Source organism: Patiria miniata, unplaced genomic scaffold, assembly GCF_015706575.1.
Source record: "Patiria miniata isolate m_02_andy unplaced genomic scaffold, ASM1570657v1 HiC_scaffold_15, whole genome shotgun sequence".
Classification (NCBI taxonomy): domain Eukaryota; kingdom Metazoa; phylum Echinodermata; class Asteroidea; order Valvatida; family Asterinidae; genus Patiria; species Patiria miniata.
Genome location: NW_024037053.1, coordinates 3891914 through 3911230, shown reverse-complemented (window position 1 = coordinate 3911230; position 19317 = coordinate 3891914). Strand labels below are relative to the sequence as shown.

The window sequence follows — 19317 nt, the reverse complement described above, 5'->3', positions numbered from 1 at the left end:
AGGAGTATCAATGGGTACATGTGAGGGTAGAGGCCTAATGTGCGCTGATATCAGCTGCTGCGGGGTTTCATGGCCCGATGAACGGGGGATTGGGGGGAATAATTGTAAAGCGCGTTGAAGGAAAGTGGTATCATAAGCATCACATTGTATTTTATTTATTTATATCATAATGAACGTTTCAGTCAAAGAGGACACAGTAATAGTCCATGGTTATCTTACTTGCAAACTGACAGTTGAACCCGAAGTATGGTATGGCACATGTACCACTGCTGCATTCTCCTGTATCCTTACTGCATGTATCCCCAGGCACACAGTGACACGTCTGCTTACAGTCAGCTCCATACGTCCCCTCGGAACACTCTGACAAAGGGGAGTTTGAGGAGAAATATCTTGCACGTAACAGTGTAAAACATAGTATAGAATTTTTTTTAAAAAAAGGATGTTGACTTAAGAGAGACTGTTAGGCCATCCAGTTGTATTAGGTCTTAAATGAGACCGGAACATGCACATGTTTGCAAAACGTTCAAACCTGATTTGCAAATATGCATACTTTTTTTTAAATTTTTTTTTAATAAAGCCATACACAGTACTACTAGGCCCAATCCACAAAACATTGTTAATTTACACTTGGCATCATAATGTATAAAGGAGTACATATAGTCTCATTCACCTTGCGTGCAGTCTAGTCCAGTGAACCCTGCAGCACACGAGCATCCGTAAGGATCAGGAAGACAAAACAAACGACCCCGGCAAGCGTCGTCGTGTGGATCGCTGGTATTGGAGCATCTATGGACAGCATTTTTACCGAAAACATTGCAACCGTGTGCTGTGTAGAATAATAAGAGAACCATTATGATTCACTATGTATGCAGTCTGGTGCCTTGAATCCTGCAGCAGAAATTGCGGACATGAACAGTTTTATGTGCATCAATTTAGATAAAAGAACTTCATATAGGCCTAATAATGACATCTGTATATCCATTACAACATGAACAAGGTCAAATGAAACTTAAGGGTTTGCATGGTGGACATGATCAATGAATGGAAGGCTAGCGGTAGCAATTATCTGAATGATATCTCTTTGTGAGTTGTGTGGTACTGAGAAGATCCAGTTATGAAGTTGCGAACACCAAGAATACCCGAGTCCTGATATAGTCAGTGATTACATGATGTTCTTTTCATGGTTGTTTCTTCGGAAACTAACACGATTTCTTAACGTGCAATGGCACAAAGCTTATTTCTTTTGTCAGACTAACACGGCATTCCGCCACCTAGCTCAGCCAAGTTGAATAATGGCGTAACATGCGAGTCAACAAAAATGATACCACGCTGTTGTGAACAAGCCATTTCTTTTTTTTTGTACTGTTAAAACCAAACAATTTATGAAGTTCATAAACAGCACCCCGTTCGCAGTTTTCTCCACTGAAACCCGGAGCACAGACACAGTTTCCTGTGATGTCGTCACATACGCCTCTATTGTAGCACCGTCGACAAAGATTCAGGCAGAATGATGGCCCCCAAATCGCATCAGAACAGCCTAAGTGTAGACATGGAAAAAAAAAATGATCATATTACAAAATGGAGCATAATCATAATTCGTTTGTCGTCATCCCCATTTCACAAAGAAGGTAGATGCATTTGCTGTTGATATTATTTTCCTGCATATTTGTGTACGTTCATAGACACATAAAAAAAACCCATTGTAAACAAGAACGTTTACATCACGTGATCGAAGCAAACCTCGTGATTTTTTTTTGGATTCCAATCAAAATGAGAAAATATCAGGATTTAAACGCGGTTTCGAAAACGCATATACTTCGTGATACACTCAGTTATAAACATACGTCGCACAATAAGTCTCATGATGCCATGCAGTTGTTGATCCTCCTGGTCAGATACGAAGCAGCTGTAGACTCCTCCATCACTCACAGCAACATCATCAATAGACACACTGAGCTGGTCATTCCAAGATGTCATGACGTCACCTCCATCATGCCGCCATCTGTAGTTGGTGTTTGGTGCATTCACATTTCGCATCTCAAGTTGAATTGAGTCTCCGACATTTGCTATCTGCGTTCGCTGAACTGGACGTATCTGTACAATATCTGTGTGCAAAACAAATAGAGATAACATGCAGCATATTTTAAATTGGGTATTGGAAAGGTATTAAATATTCGTCCTCATATTTTAACCAGTCCATTTTCGCTCTTGTTGGATCTACAACTAAAATTGAAAATTATGTTGTTCAGGAGCTTCTTTTTCACAACCTCTGCAAATCTACATGATGAAATCTAGACCGGTTATTTATTTTCAACTGGTGATTTTTTTGAGGAAAAAAGGTCATTTGGTGTCTATGTCAGCATTACAATCGAACGGGAATATTATCTTACCACCTTTCGGCAACATTACGATCTGAATCCTGGTCTTGACGCTTCGTATAGTTCCATCAAAATAGAAGACACCAACTCTGCTAATTCCATCCGCCGCAGGTAACCGTAGAGTTGTCGCTGTACCTCCGTAAAAGGTCGTCTCGCCTTCTTCGGTTGATCCGGGAGGAAGTCCATCCATTCCACCTGTTGCCAACTGACGGCCAAATGTGACACCAGCAGGTATGTCATCGGGACCTTTGTATACTGTCAGGACGACATCGTTGCCTCCAGCCGAGTTGATGAGAGCAGGATTAGCGACGAAAGTAAAGTCCACTGAGAATTGAACATTTGTTTGCAATATGCTGTTAGAAACTCATTCGGACGCAAATAAAAAAAAGAATAGTTAGGACAACACATTGAATGTATATTCAATTGGCATACTAGGAGTTGTCACATCTGCACAGAAGAGCAGTAGCATTGACAGAAACATGTAGTTGTCTTCATTGCGATCAAGAGACAACACTACCTCGACTCAACTAATGGCGTCATATATCATTTTTGGTAATGGCTTAGCGACAGTTTGTTCACTTTTTAATATAAGAACAATCTGTTGTGAAAGACTAGTCCACTGCCATTTATCTTGATACATTATTTGCTTCCACGAAATGTCATTCTTGCAAACTAATGGTTTTTGGTTTAAATAAAACGTTTTCCCAGCTTGTAAGAACATAATTACCTGCTGGAAGGTTAGGCCTGCATGGAAACACTAAGACTTCACACAGGAAAAGGAACCGTCGTGGACTATCGACTCTGATGTATCGAGCAGTCAGTCCATCAGGTGGATTGCAGTCAAACTCCATCCAGTTATTGGCTACGGCTTGGTATGTGGTAACTGGACTCCCACACATTGTGTTCTCGGTAGGCACACTGCTCATACCAGCTCCAACAACAGCATTTTCAAACAATTGTCTTACATTTACTTATTACGAAAAATAAAAGAAAATGAGTAATACTATCAGCAAGAGTTTATGAAAATGTGTAAAGAAATGACGGTTGACAATTGACGGATCACTAAATTGAATTCCGAAATCTGTTTACAGAATGTAATGAAAATTCTTCACAAAGAGCGCTTCACCCAGGCCTCCTTGGTTTTTGTTTCCCAATTTGTATTTTGTCATCTCCTGTCAATGTAGTTGGAAAATCAACTCACCATTAGGATAATCAGAGCTCTTGACTGTCACCTTGCCGACACATTGAGCAGACATCAGGTCAAGTTTCCACCATGATGGCGCTCCATCTGTTAACAATGTAGGCTTATGATTTTGAGTCAAGGTAGTGTACTTGAAACACTTAATGTTATTCAAAGTAGACGACAGTTGAAAAATAAACGGTCCGTTTTTCTCCAACCGCCTCCTTTTTTGTAATATATTTAGTTTTTTTGAGGGGGGGGGCAGCAAAATCCACCCGCCATATAGGAAAATCCGCCACCTTGGAACAAAATGGGCCGCCTTCTTCCTTTTCATTTAAAAAAAATCCGGATGATAAACTTTTTGTATTACTAACTGTAATTTGGGTAATTTCAATTATTGACTGTGTACATAAAGCAGGCTTACATAATTTTTTTTCAGGAAAAAGTCCTCAGATCGATGCTATCATGGAACACACAGGTCAAAGGTAATTTCGAAGTGTACATGGCATTGTTTGGTAGTATATCAATGTGTATTAAATTCATGAGGCCTTACCTGTGGTGCTGCAATGATTGTTAACATCATCGTAGTTGAAAGCTCTGTCAACCGCGTGAGCAGAAACCCTGTCGTTGAATGTGCCTCTCTGAGAAGTCCATCTTCCATCCACAGAAATTGCTACAAAAACGATACAGGAAAAACCAAATGACTTCGAAAGATTATCTTAATTTTACGATTTTCCCATATTAGTCTTCCCCCTTACATTACAGCGAAACCCAACTTTGATATTTACATTTAATTGAGTATCGTGTTTTATTATTCATTTGTAAACCACCACAGTATGATTACTAAAAACATTACTCACCAGTTGAGGCGAGAGTTTCTTCATCTATGAATTCTTCAACTGTGATTTCCGCCATGTTAATGATTTTATTGTTACCGGGAAGGTCTACGCTCACATAGCGAGCAGTGACCACAGGGTCAGCTGTCATTATGACAACTCCCGCTTCGCTGAATGTTCCTATCAGTCTGTTGACTAAACGATCTCGACTCAACCCAGCATGTACTTGAGCGCCGTTCATACCCATTCCTGCGTTTCAACAACACGCACATTATGATTGGGCTTGATATAATTTTAAGTATTGAATGTTGTCAGATTTCGGCTCCTAACTGTACACAAAATCACCATAAAATGTACATTGAATTATATTTAATAGTTATTTATCTATGAAAGAGGGCTGGTATCCTGAGTGTCGTCTGAAACAATATATTTGCTCTGTGTATGTGTAACCCCCTAAAAAGATATGGTACATACAAGTAAAATGTAATATTCTATTGGATGATACGTAATTATTAGGGAAGATCTGATGGGAATGGACACCACGACACGTGCTCAGCCTACCAAGACAAAGATATAAGACGCCCGTTGATTGGCCATGGTTCTCTTCACATATGTTCTAGCGTTTGATGTTCTAGCACACATTATAGCATTTGACAAGCTTGTCAGTAGTAATTCAACAAGAACAAATCGTCTTTAAAAAATACGAGAAAGATTTTCTGGGTTATGGTTGGGCAGATTCTTACCATTGATGATAGTAATTGTCCTCAAGCAGTAGACAGCCTCCAAGTCCAATCGCCACCACGGATTGTTCATTTCCGCTGTACAGATATGAAACAGAGGTTATAAACAAACCGTCCCAATGTGTCATTCATTTGTCATAAAAGCCACCAAAGTCTCCCTTGAAAGTACGTATCATGTACCGAAAAAAAAGTTAGAAACGAAAGGACGTTAAGGTATTTACTGTAATCAATTAATAATTAGTATAATTTATTGGAGCTCATTTGACCACATTTTAGCCAAATAAAAAAAAATATATACATTAGTACGTTCCGAAATAGGATCTTGAGTGATATGGAAAAACTAATGAAAAGATGCATCGAAATGATCATTCATCGAAACAAACATGAACTTGTTGGTTTTCGATTTGCGTATACTGTAAAGAACGAGAGTGTCACTAAAAAAAAAAAGTGGAATCCAAACATATTAAGTACATTCCGTACCTGCGAGAATTTCATGACCAGTTTAACATTACATTCCCAGCAGTAAGTGGTATTTTTAATTTGACAAGAAAGCAAACCTATGATCTTGAAAGGATAAGAAACGGGCTTGTACAGGACCATCATGGGTAATCAGTACAGATCATACTGACATGCGCTCATCCAATGTAAATGGAATATACTTGAAAGATGGAGAGTGGAACATTGTGTACAATTTGCTAATGAACATGACAATAATTCAATAACAACGCACCTCTTCGTTCGAGGATAGCATGCTATGGTAGGAATGGAACAGCAAACAAATAACTCAACTTCCTATTCGAACTAAGTCCTTTCAACAAAGTTCCATTCCTCATTTCACAAACATTTTGAATGTTTTCTGTTTGTGATTTCATTGTATGTTATTTTGTATTTGGTGTTTGTTGTTCCTCCTTATATTGTTCTTGTTTCCTTGGTTATTTGGGTGTTTGTTAACGTGCAAAATACCTGCCTATATATTTCTATTATAGTATTTTTAGTATTATGTTAATTTAAATGGTTTTTAAACTTAATTGCTTTAATAGAACTGTCTCTTGATTTGAGACAATTAAAAACAAATGAAAGAGTGATTCAATTAATGAACAAAGAAACAACATGGTGGATGGATTGCTGTCGTCAAGCCCATCACAATTTGGTTATCAGAAATCATTCACACTTTTCCCAGTCTAAAGTCAAGTCACAAGCTTTGAACTGTAACGTGAGCATCCCTTGGCTATCGTTTTTGTCTTTGTAACTTCTTACTCTACTTGCAATTTTAAATGGACCTGTGATGGACCCGACCAACGTTTACAATGTGAAGCGATTATCTCACCCGTTTTAGAAAATATAGTAATGTTTCCATCCACAGCCTTCCCTGCCTCAAAACTAAGGTCGTTTTCCTCCGGAGCAGTTGAGCTCTGTTCGGCAGGTTTCCCTCGCACATCCAGGGACAGTGCTTTAGTTTGAAACACAAAAGGAACATTTTTTCGACCTCATAATTTGACACAATATGTTCGCATATTACGGTTTCCGTGGCCGTTGCTTAAAGCAACAAGTCTTAACAAATGTAAAGCAACATCAGTAAAATATTCGATAGTTTCTTAGTTTCGTAGTTTGAACAGGCTTTGTTAAAATTGTTATTTGAGTAAATTTGTGTGGCTTCCGTGTTAAATGTTTTTGAATTAAAATAGTTAAATAAAATGAAATAAAATAAAATAAAATAAAATAAGAAAAGGATTGGAAATGATATCTCCCATTCTTTGCTTGAATATTTATCTTATCGTCAAATATCAAGCGAAAATCCGTACGAAATTAATCCTTGTCTACATTATGTAGCCTAAAGAGTTCCGTACGTCTTTGCTCAATATCTCTGGGTTAAAAGCAAGTGGCGTAAATCCATATCGGCGAGTGGGCCAAGGAGGGGAGGGGAATTGGGGATGATCGAAAATCATAAAATTACTCGGCCTAGGAAATTTGAAACGGAAGAGGTTCATGATACAAATGTGCATCTAATGCCAAACGGTGCTTTTGAAGCTCTTGTAGCGTTCTTTGGTTTTCAGAACTATTTAGTACATTTGGACGGTTGGAAAGTAACAAGATTACCTCAAAATTTGTGTTTATTGTTTATTGCCACACAATTCTGGGCGGAGGAGGGGGATGATCCAACTGCACACCCCCGCGTCAAAAAGGGAGGGTGATATCACCCCAAGGATTAACGCCGATGTGTAAACTCTTTTAAAATGTCTTTTATGTGCGGGATCAATCTTTTTATGAGATCAGAAACTTCTTGCCGACCTATCACAGAATAGAATGTCTGCGCAGGAGGAGTAAGCTTGCAAATTTCAAAATTCCAAATCAAATCCACCCACGTTTTGGCACTGTTTTTGTTATCACTGTAATATTTAACCCTCTTGAATTTCGATTTTTGCAGGATTAATGTGCTTGGAGGGTCAACGTTTGGTAAACTGTATGATCATATCTAAACACTAAAAATAAACAAACAAACAAACAACCCAACAAACAAACAAACAACAAGAATATTTCCACTAACAAAAAAAATACCAGGTTACAGTACAACCTGTTAACCATATGTAATAAAATCACTGGGATAAAATAATGATTGAGAATAAGATAAATTCGCATCAACATGCCAAACATCTGCAAGTCGTTTGGAAATCAATAATTCAAACCAAACGTATCACGTCCTGATTAATTTGTTATGACGATTCACTTTTTGTATGAAGTAATTCAAATGTTTAGTTTTATTTGTACTTAAAAAAAAGGTATTGCCAATCATTCACAATTCAGCCTTTGGGCTGCGATGAATTGATAATAAAACCCTTGAATTGAATTGAATTGATATATTTGTCCATATGTTATATTTCGCAGAGTAAAAAAAATAACTCCATCACTGAATTGTGGTGGCATGAACGGGAACGACAAACCATCTGTTATCAATAATACACTTCAATTACCTGTGTTCACAACAACCAGAAGTACCAATGCACAGAAACGACACCATCGTGGCAAACAGGCCGCCATGATTACTGCATGCGGAAATAAAAATAAAATTATATTCAATAAATTTGAGCTGCTGTACCGAGTTTAACACACTGAGAACCTGTACTGCACTTCGTGCCGAGTATTGAAAACGTTTCGGTTTTCGAGTTTTGAATGAGTAATCGCTAGAGGGGAATTGCCTGGCCGACCCCTGTCAATGATCTTTTCATAGCGGTTATTGTTCTGTCTGAAAACCCTAGCCGATCTATCAGCCTAACAATACTTAAATATGGCTGAGAACTTCACGGTACAGTGACCTTGTTGCTTCCAACACTGTGAAATAACATTTCCTACAGCACCAACAGTGACGAGTGTTGCAGTATGAGACAGTCAATGCACTGTGATAAATTTCATTGTTGTTTCTGTTGATGAAACCAAATTTTTCTTCGAAGTGCTCGCGTGACAATGTAAGCTCGCGAGGCAGAACAGATGGCCATGGCGTTGAGGAAATAGTTTATTTTGAAAACTGCAAGAGGACATGACAACTGGTGACCAAAAACGTGTGGGAATAAAAATAATTCAAAAAAAATTCAAAACAGCCATGTCCTTCGAACAAGCAGGCACACAAATAAGAAAAAAAAAATGTAAACTCTTTCTTGGAAACGCAGTTTTTATGTTTTATTTAAGAGGCATTACTATCTTCAACAAATATCGCAAATTTGTGACATAGAATATTTCTAAAGACGAATACAGCACAATGTTCGCAACTTCGAGTCAGCCTTGACTTTTGAAAACCAACTACGCCATGGAAGAAAGACACGGGCTACCCAAAAAACCCATTATCATCGTAATTTTTCAAGTATCAAATGATAACAAATACTTTGATCACATAATAAAGCTAATGACAAATTTGGACCCAAACTCAGTGCATGTCTATGCTTGATCCAAAACAAAAGATCCCCCAAACGAAGTAGGCTGCCATTTAGTGGGGTTGGCTTCTGAAAAAAAAAACCCTCAATTTCAGGAGAGTTTTATAACACAGAGCAAATAAGCATATAAAACTACACATACGCAATATGCCATGATAGCAGGTAATATTTTTATTTTTTAAACACTTTTTCCTGGTTGAATAAACTTTCAATGATACACTGTCCTTGGCAATTGAATAGCCTGCTCAGTCAGTCAATTTGACTGATGATGTCAAGTTTTTGTGTCGCGTTGTTAGTGCGAAACCACGCCTCCAAATTTAGAAAGTGCGTGTGTGCTATGGCTGTTGACTCTGCGGGAAAGGGGGGGGGGGGAGGACAGTATTTGCCTATGGGGGCGCTGTTCAAAGCGGCCGATCGTGGGAAATGTCAGGCATTAGGTGGCGCTCTTCATGACGGCACAATTTGCAACGTTCGCACGATGTACAAAGGGGCACTCTGGGAAAAATAACCCGGCGCTCGTGATTGATAGGGCACTCCTGATAAAGGGGCTCGTGAGAAAATATTGGGTGTGGGGGATACCCGATATCCCCCCACACCCAGGTGGTTATGCCACTGTTATCATAGTGCACTAACTAGCTATAACATGAATATTTAAGAAATCCTCTCATTACTGTTAATAAAATAAAAGGATGAACTAGTACAGAAAAATATCCTTTATAGCACTCTGATCATTATACTTGTATAGGAATTTAATAATCAATAGTACTTGAATTATCTCTATATAAACATTCACTGGAAAATATTGACATTTTATTAATGCTTTGAGAAGGGAACAAGAATTTTAGAGTGAATGATTGACGCCTGCATTTTTGTTTATGAAGAAGTTTGATGCACGGAAATATGTGGGTAAATATAAGATTGTATAATACATGAAAATAGGTTAGGAAATTGTGTAGGAAAGCTGTAGACATAAGGAAAGGTCTAATGTATCTAAAGTTCTTTAAATATAATATGTGCGTTATAAAAACAATTTGTTTATGCTGTAGCGGTGTCTAAATACAGTCACCGTCGGACCTCTTAGGAATAATTCAAGGTTTTAAATTAGTTCTTGCTTACAAAACAATTGTAATATACTAATCCCCCCCCCCAAAAAAATAACATGCGAATTGAAACACAATTAATGTGCAAGACGATCCTTTACCAAAGCCACCGATATAAAGTTGTAGAACAAAATCCCTGCTGGATTGCTGGCATTTATCCAGTAAACATTTTTTCGCAGTATTGCATTAAATAAACGGCACTACAAACGTATAGTTTAGAGAGGAAAACAACCATCACCCTCTCTTAAAAAAAATTGTTTTTTTTGGGTGGACATTTCTTTGGGTCGTTGCACCCAAACCCCCTGCGACAAACTTTTGACTAGTGGTGGAAAACATCACAATGTATCATACAGGGCCAATCACCGGAAACCCGACGAACACTGGAACTTTTAAATTATACTAATGTACAGATATACATTTTGTACAGGTTTTCGTAGACAATGGACGAGTCCAAGTTAGCCTGGAATACATCGCAGCACATCGCACAGTGATCCTGCAAGACAATGGAAATGTGGCGCCAATTAGAAAAGGTAAGACTGGAATTTGCTGCTAGTAAGGCGAATTATACAAGCAATTGTGTGTTATCGCGTGCACCTGCTAGACAAAGAAAGTATGTATGAATCAATGACTTGAATCGAAATGGCAAATATTTACGCATTTAATGCTTTAAAAATTTTATCAAAATAATTACTAGGGAGTACATCATACTGCGATGCACTACAGGCGCTGAACGGCTCGTAACACGTCTACAACCTTTTCCTCTTGAAACTGTTCCATCATGGACATCAAAGTGCAGTACAGCGCTGTGCGACCCAATCTACCACTTGCAGATGCTAATGAATAATACCTGTACAACTGTCTCATTGTAATATAATCTAATTGATGTTCGAAAACCAGTTTTAAAGTCAGAGTAAGAAAGTGTTGACATTTCATGATCACTTTGGACATAACCAGTACATAGACAAACTACAGAATAACAAATGGGAATTCAGCAAGCTGCAAAGACTGCGAATATTTCCTAAAAAAAGTAAAATATGAAATTGATAATAGTTTTACGAATAAAACAATACGGATTTCCATGGACATTTATTTAACAATTTTTGTGTGCACTCTGCTGTGACACTGCGGCCTTTTCTTGTATTTATCACACACAAAAATGGCACCGAATGTTCAGAGAGGGCGGTCTTTAAAAATTCCACACATAACAAATACATGCATCAAAAAAGTGGACCAGAAAAAAAAAAACCTTCAACCCTTCAGAAAATCTGCTGAAATTGCCCAGTTTAATTCCCGACTACAGGGTTGAAAGGTTCACCGACCACAAATACACATATACCTTGTTTTGGGGGAAAAGATATATTTGGCAAAATGAGGTAAAATCCACAGGTGTTTTTTTTTTCTCTGAAGAATCACTGAAAATTCAAAATAAAATTAAATTTTTCACCGAGTTCAAAATATTTTTAAGTGTTCACGCTCAAAATGAATGAAACTGTTTCTAACTTTTTATTTAATGAGTGATTATTTAATTGTCCCCGTGTATATACTTCTCACAATTTGGAAATGAAGGAAATTGACCCATGTTGACAATTTCTATATAGAGACACACGAAAAAGTCACGTTTTAGAGTAATAGGCCTATTTCAAACATGCGCACAAACCAAATGGCGCCATCAATACGTACGAAGTATGTACAATATACACACTTAGTTTGGAGTTATTGGACCAACGCGTGAATAATGCCTGCTTCGCGCAGTTCATTGGCCCCTTTTCAACTGCTTTTGTGTCAATAGAAGTGTGTATATTAACATGTACAGCAGGGTTCTGGGTCAAAAGTTCAACCTTTTGTTGCACTTCGCATGTTTTACATGCAGAAGCTGAATGTAGAAAAAAACAACAGTTCCTGCTTCTGCTTTTTGGGTTTTCTTAACTAAAAAATCGTCTCTGGACTTCGGATACTTAATGAAATCATACTAAGGAGAGTGTGGCTTTGTGCTCAGGCTCATGACGCATGAGTACAGGGTCTGCTGGCCATTGTGTGGTGTCCCTGGGCAAACCAGATCACCCCCTCTTGCCTCTCCACCCAGGAGTTCATATGGGTACATGCAATAGCTGGGGGTAACCTGCGATGGACTGGCATCCCATCAAGGGGCAATAACATATTCTCAGTCGTTTCATTCTACTGAAACCGGAGATAAACGCCGACCTGATGGGACATATTGACTCGTGACAAACTTTAGTACTACTTAGGCCCCAGGGAAATGGGGGTACCTTATCATTGTTATCTCATAGCTATGGAAGATCATACATTTTTAAATCAATGCAAAGACAATGACATTGTTTATTCTTTCCCTGTATTGTAGCGTCTCTGCTGAAACAAGCTAACACCTCTAAAGTACATGTATAGTCACAAAGCTCTGAATTTAGAAAGCTCGGTTACTGTGTATATAATTTCTATCTTACCCAATCTTTCACATCACTGAACTGTTATATTACAATTATTCTTAACAGTTCATGATACTGATTAGTACATTTAGTGATACTTCATGGATAATACGTGAGATACATGTACATGTATATCTGAGTATACGTTTACGTTTATCGTAAGCAGACAATAATTCTTTGAAATGATCCGATTCATGAAAAGATTCTGCACTCGAGAATAATATTGTATCACGGCTAAGAAGTACATCAGAAAGTTTCATGTCTATATCTAAAAATAGCAAACCAAAGCAGTTTTAAGAAATATAACATTGTTTAAAGCATATAAACGCATACAGTTGTTATTTTTTATTTAAAGGTATAACATAAAATATTCCTATTACATTTCAAGCAATTGTTTACTGCATCCAACAGCTTTACCATCCATAAACAATATACATATACAGCTAAAATAGCTAACAAAATCACTACGGCGTGTGCTATAAAAATTAACGTCATTTCCTTTTTTATCCAATGTCAGTAAAAAGAGATATACATATATACACGATCAAAGAAATAAAATTAAGTCTTGTTTTCAAGTATTTTAGAACACATTTTAATATGAAACATAACAGGTATCTATAGTGCACAGCAATTGGGTCAATTACAAAGCGCCTCCCCAAAAAGAAAAAACAAATCTGAATAATCGGTCAATGATATCCCAGTTATCTCGAAAGGTCTTTTTATCATTAAGAAAAATCTTCTTCAGTCTTGGACCATTTTGCTAGTTGTCGTCAAACTCTGGCTTGATCACGTGATTCACGTAGAAATGAGTTGTCATGTAGATCTGAAATGATAACCAAATGTGAATTTTAAAAATAATTTGCAGACTTTTCATAAAAAAATATCTTTAAAATGTAATTAATTTCACAATTAATATTTGAGTATTATCTTTTTGGAGCCAGTTAAAAGACGATTTTGTGAATGACTTAAAGACCGTCGTAAAAGTAAGCAAAAATCAACAGGACAAAAATCATACACTTCTATAAGGTGATGTAATAAACGTTTGTGATAAACAAATAACAGAAGAAACCTTAGGGGCAAACACGGTACACATACGTTCTCATCTGATGGGTCGTTCATTTTCTTGAGTGTCACCATTATTTCTTTGAAGCTTGGGCGTTGGCTGGGTTCTAGCTGCCAACACTTCATCATCAGATCGTAGCTAGAGAAGGCAAAAAACGCAATAAAGCTAACTTACTAGGGGTGTTGTGGAGGTGCGGTGGCAAGGGGTGAAATTTCTTGTCACTTTGAAGCACACTTGTTTTAATCAATAGACACCTTAACGATTTTACAGACTCCGTTGGTGGCATGCACAATTTTCCAAAAACTGCGATTACCGACGATTCAGGTTGGCACTGCGTTGATGTCACTATAGTTGAAATTAAAACATTCTTTGTGCGACGCCAAAACTGTCCTTGTCTTGTTTTTGTACCTCTGAGGTTTGACAAGACTAAAAGAGACAACTAAATCAGATTTTGTGATTTTTATAAAAAGTACAGGTTATTTTCTTGCATAATTACATTTCATCTGTACAGTTTTCCGGCTTGGGCATTCGGTAGCCTTCCTGCAGTCGTTTGGCCAACAACAAACTTTGAATTCCCGGATAGGGCGTCGCACCTGCAATAACCAATTAATACAATATTATCATCCGTCAAACAATAACATCTTTAATTGTCCATACAACAATACCAGTATTACAACTCCGAAGTTGCAATGGTCTTTAATTATGGAATGAGGCTATGATGAGAATAGAAAGGTTTTGTAGAACTGCAAAAAGGTGACTGGATATAAAAGTGAAGGTCAAATTAGAAATACAGATTTCAAACCTTTTTTTTTGTGATAGCATAAAGTACCTCAAAATAATAACCAATCACGATTTTAACACACAGCCAAGTTATATTTTGCTTCAAATTCTCTACACATTCCTTCCTATGGAATATAAAGATCTGAAATACACAAATTGAGTTACTTACCAAATGTGGCTATCTCCCACAGTACGATCCCGAATGACCATCTGGAACAAGATCACCAAAAAGACTCAGGCATGAAAAACGAATCATAATATTATTCTCACCTGGAATTTGACTTAAAATTAGCGGGGATGTCTAATGATCTCGAGTCGTATAATATTTTGATGATACTTACACATCACTCTTAGACTTGTACACCCGGCGGGTCAAAGACTCGATGGCCATCCAGCGGAAAGGAACACGGGTCTAAGACAGTACATTTACAAACAAAAATAAATTAAATAAAGAAAGTAAATTAAAATCTGCATTTCAAAAGAAATAAACAAACATTTAGATTCATTAATCTTCACAAACTACACACAATTTTACTAGCTTACTCCACTTGTGCGTTATTTATATTTTGTTTTTGGTGCTTCTTGAGTGTTATTGAAAACTGCATTTAGAAGAATGAATTTCACAATAAGATCAGTGTTAACATTTTACGTGTTTTAATTCTGCACCTGTGCACTTTATTAACTATTCTACTGACAGCATTACGTATTGAGAAAGTGACACTTGTACCTGCGATTTCTGAACGTAGGTGTCCTCTCCCCGTGATAGTCCGAAATCAGAAATCTTGGCAGTCAAGTCTTCCCCGAGAAGTATGTTTCTCGCAGCCAAGTCTCGGTGAATTATCTGTGTTATGAAAATATATTTATTGTTAAGATAATAGTCTTCCAATCAGTTGTACGCGACAATTACAGATCTCGACAATCTGTTTGTGTACCGTCACAGTGCCCCAGAAAGGAAGATAAAGTAAAATATCTTGCTCGAGAACACAATGTCGAGACTTGAACTTCGAGATTTCAATCTGTATGAATTAAAAGCTGGACACTTGAATTTGTTACACCTCAACTAGAGTATATAGGGATATATCTATATTCGACTGCGGGCCCTTACTCCAGTGTCAGAGAGGTGATCCATTCCTCTGGCTATATCTATGCCGAATGTCAGTAAGTTGGAGGAAGTCAGCGGTGATACACCATCATCCGACTTCATTGCCACCTGCTGCTTGGGGCGAGTACTCCTCAGGTAGTCACGCAGGTTGCCGTTGGGGAGATATTCAAGAGCGACGTACAAAATGGCTGGAATAAAGAAAGAAATCACTGGTCAGACTTAAAAAAAAAAAATTGAGAGTGCATCAAATTTCCTGGGTATATGAACTATAGGGTGGGTTTGACCAGGTGGTTTTTAAGTATGAAACCTCAGTTGCATGTAAGAAAACTTTGTTCTTTGTGTGCTTTTCACTGATTAAGGCCCCAAAGGATGTTTACACCTGAGCTTAAAGAATCGTTCTGAAATCATTGTGTATTTGTTTAATATGCGAGTAATGGTTGATAGTTGTAGTTGTACCTTCGTACATACACGCGCCCATTAGACCAACTACGTTCGGGTGTGGCTTGATTCGAGCCATTGTCTTGAACTCGACCAGGAAGTCCTCGGAAGCAGTCGTCGTCGCACCTGTAACAATAAAAAGGAGAGACAATTTTAATCCCTGCTGTCTCATTCCAACAAAACATGTTCCTCAAATCAAGTGTGACAGGATCAAAACAATTCACTACCACAAAATTATCCACCTCTGTCATAGGATGATGTTACCGGCCCGAGATCGAAATCAATTTTCTCTTACCTTTGAGAGTTTTGATGGCTACTTTAGCCAGTCCTCCTCTGATTTTGAGACGACCTGCTCTCACTTCTCCAAAGTTTCCCTCGCCAAGAACCTTATCCTCAATCGTGAGATTACTCCATTGGATTTCCAGTCCCTTAGCCCAGGCTGGTAAACCCACGTTTTCGTAGATGTCGCTTTCAGTAATTGGTGAATCGATGCCTTGCATGCTGGGATATCTCACAACAGAAAGCTCCTATGCCCAGGACATAAATATTAAACAAGTAAATAGTATGTGAAGTGAAGACTTTCGTGTAACCATTCCAGTCCAAGAATATAACTTGCGACTACCTTTCAAAACTTAGTTTTCATATTTTCACTTTGAAGAGCTTTTGTTATATTGTTCCTTTTCCAAAATTACTACCAAATACAAACAGACTTCGACTTTTTGACTAAGACAAAGACTTACAACTTTGTCAGTGACGTTCAGCCTCGGTGTAGTCCGAGCATTGTTGCGGTCTTGGTCTCGTTTCCTCCACACCACACAGCCGATGATGACAGCAACAGCACCAACAAATAATAATACCCCGAGAACGATAGCTGCTATGACTGGTCCATTGTTCTGTGCATCGGGTGTACCTGCTAGTTATTTCAGATAAAAATAACTTGTGATTGTGATAAGTTGCATAAACATTATAGGCTTTTTAAAATTAAGGATATATAAAAAAAACTGTACACATAGTAAAGTAAAACAAAATGAATAATTCAAAAACATTTTTTTGGTGGGCTTCTACACTGTAAAAAAGTTGGGCAAAATGGGTTGATAATTCGTTTTTACTGTGTATTGAGTGTTGTCTTTGCCAACTTTTTTTTTGCAAATACTGTATATACTCAGTGTTCCGAGGGCTTGCGAGAAAACAAAACATTAAAATACTCTGTTGGGACTCCAACCCACGACCTCCTGCTTATTAGTGCAGACGTCATACCACCGACCTTGTCAGTGTCGGCAATCTATTTCGAGTGTGATGCAGCAGTGTGCACTGCAACCCAACATTTTGTAAGATCGACTTTAACGCGGGGTGTAAATCTTATACAGCCGACTGCAAAATAAGCATTCTTACAAATTTACCTTTTGAAGTTTGTACAATTATGGGATCCGAAAAAGTCACGGAGGCTTCCTGTATTCAAAGAAATTGTGAAAACTTGTTCAATACAAAACTAGCACTGACAACCGATTTAAAAATAGAGTAAATCATTTGTCATTTGCTCATTTGTTTCATTTGAAGCAACACAATAGCTCAAAATCTAAAAACCGTTTTTCGTACCGTCTCGTTTCCCTGGCTGACTGAGCCGACACGGATGCTGTAGGCAACGCCCGTCTGCAGCGGTGCATTGTGGTAGCCTCCATACACCCTCTCATCACCGACTGTAAACTTGTCAGGAACGCTGTCTTTAGTCATTTCTGCTGCAATGTAATCATCTGCAGAGTCCTCGAAATGCCTAGCAATGAGAGCCTCCCTCCTCCTTACCAATGACGTCTGGACCTTCTTCACATGTACGATGTAGGATCTACATAAAAACAAACATCCATTTGATTTACAATTTGATATTCAGGATCCAAGATGTGTAGTCTACAACAACAACAGAGTGCAGCGAACAATAAGACATATCTTTAAATGGTGATATTTTCTCGCTAGTGGCTTCAGTCTTAAATTTGGAAATTCATGTGGGCAAAATTATCTGCATGTATTTTTTTGTGCGATAGTTATCTGAAAACAAGGCTGATTTGGGTATTATAAAAAAGGCATTAGTGTAATGGATTTGGAGAATTGATAATCTTTTCCAATTGAGTGCTTTCTTTCTTAATCCTTTAGTGTATGATTTGTCATAATTATTCATAGCTGATCCCTCTTGCATCAAAATCTTTAAAGAAAGCAACCGTACTATTATAGAAGTTGTGCTTTCCATAAAATGTAAACTAGCTTCGGAAACTTCATGTTGTCACACCGAGCATCGAAAGCCTTGCAAAACAAATGTTTGATCCCGTTCTAACGAAGTAAACAATCTTACTCGACAAACGTGTCATCTTCCGGGATCACGGCTCGGAGACCAATTGTCACCGTCGTCTCTGTCGCCTCGTTGTCGTGCGTCATCGGTGTCCTTGGTGCTGGCGGAGCTGTCGTTGATTTGAAGGGAATAAAAGGGAAAAGTAGGTCTTCAGAGTGAAATTTGTTTGGTATGTAATTGGAATAGAACAACTTCCAAAGTAAACATAATGTCCTAGGTTGACTTTAGTTTTACAAAATGTATAGTTATATATTTCATTTAAACATTGAAAAAACACGTGAGTTGTTTCTGCTGTTCAATGAATTACATTTTGTTTCTCATTACAGCATTAAAAATGATATCAAGCCTTGTTTTAAGTCCCTTGCATTGATGAATAATTTAATATAACTACTGAAAAAATCATGACTTTAAAATCGATCTGTGGAGTAGGCCTTTTTACGTGCTTTTTTGTTTCGGTTATTGTGGTACTACTCATACTTCCTATGAGTTTGAGTTAATAAAGTGGCATAAAACAAAAGTAGAACTACATACGTGTTTAATTATCCTTTAACTAGCGATATAATTCCGGTTAAACAATAAATCACCTGAGAGTGGTTTTGTGTAGACTTCTAAGACTGAAGGCTTTCCTACAAATCTGTGATTCCTTGCCGAAACACTGAATTCATATTTGGTGCCCGTTTGAAGATTCGCTTCGGTATATGGTGAATTATCAACTTGGTATTCGGTGTATCTATCCTCTGCAATAAATCCCGGTTGATATGGTTTGTCTAGGACCCTGGTGCTCACCTGAAAAGACATTTAACAAAATATTTCGTATATATGACTTGAAGCTTTGCATGACGGATGAGATAAAGTAGAAAGATTGCGGGTAACTCCCATGTGGAAAGTAATCTCTTCCTGCAAGAAGTGTGGTTCTGAAAAGAACCAGTTGGTTGAGTGTAGAACTCGTTTCGGACAGTGTGCTCTGTCCGTCCTCAAGAGGGTTAGTGTTGGGATGT

At 37.8% G+C, this 19317-nt stretch overlaps 1 protein-coding gene across 1 annotated transcript in view; it reads right to left on the bottom strand.

Annotated features, from left to right (window-relative positions):
• LOC119722265 (angiopoietin-1 receptor-like) overlaps positions 1–19317 on the bottom strand; it is a 35772-nt gene that overhangs the window by 7990 nt on the left and 8465 nt on the right. The window contains exons 7-10 of the mRNA XM_038192307.1: positions 1845–2105; positions 1403–1537; positions 671–826; positions 220–360 (exon numbers count right to left, since the gene is read on the bottom strand). Of these exons, the coding sequence (XP_038048235.1) occupies positions 220–360; positions 671–826; positions 1403–1537; positions 1845–2105 (693 nt within the window). The remainder of the gene's footprint in view (positions 1–219; positions 361–670; positions 827–1402; positions 1538–1844; positions 2106–19317) is intronic.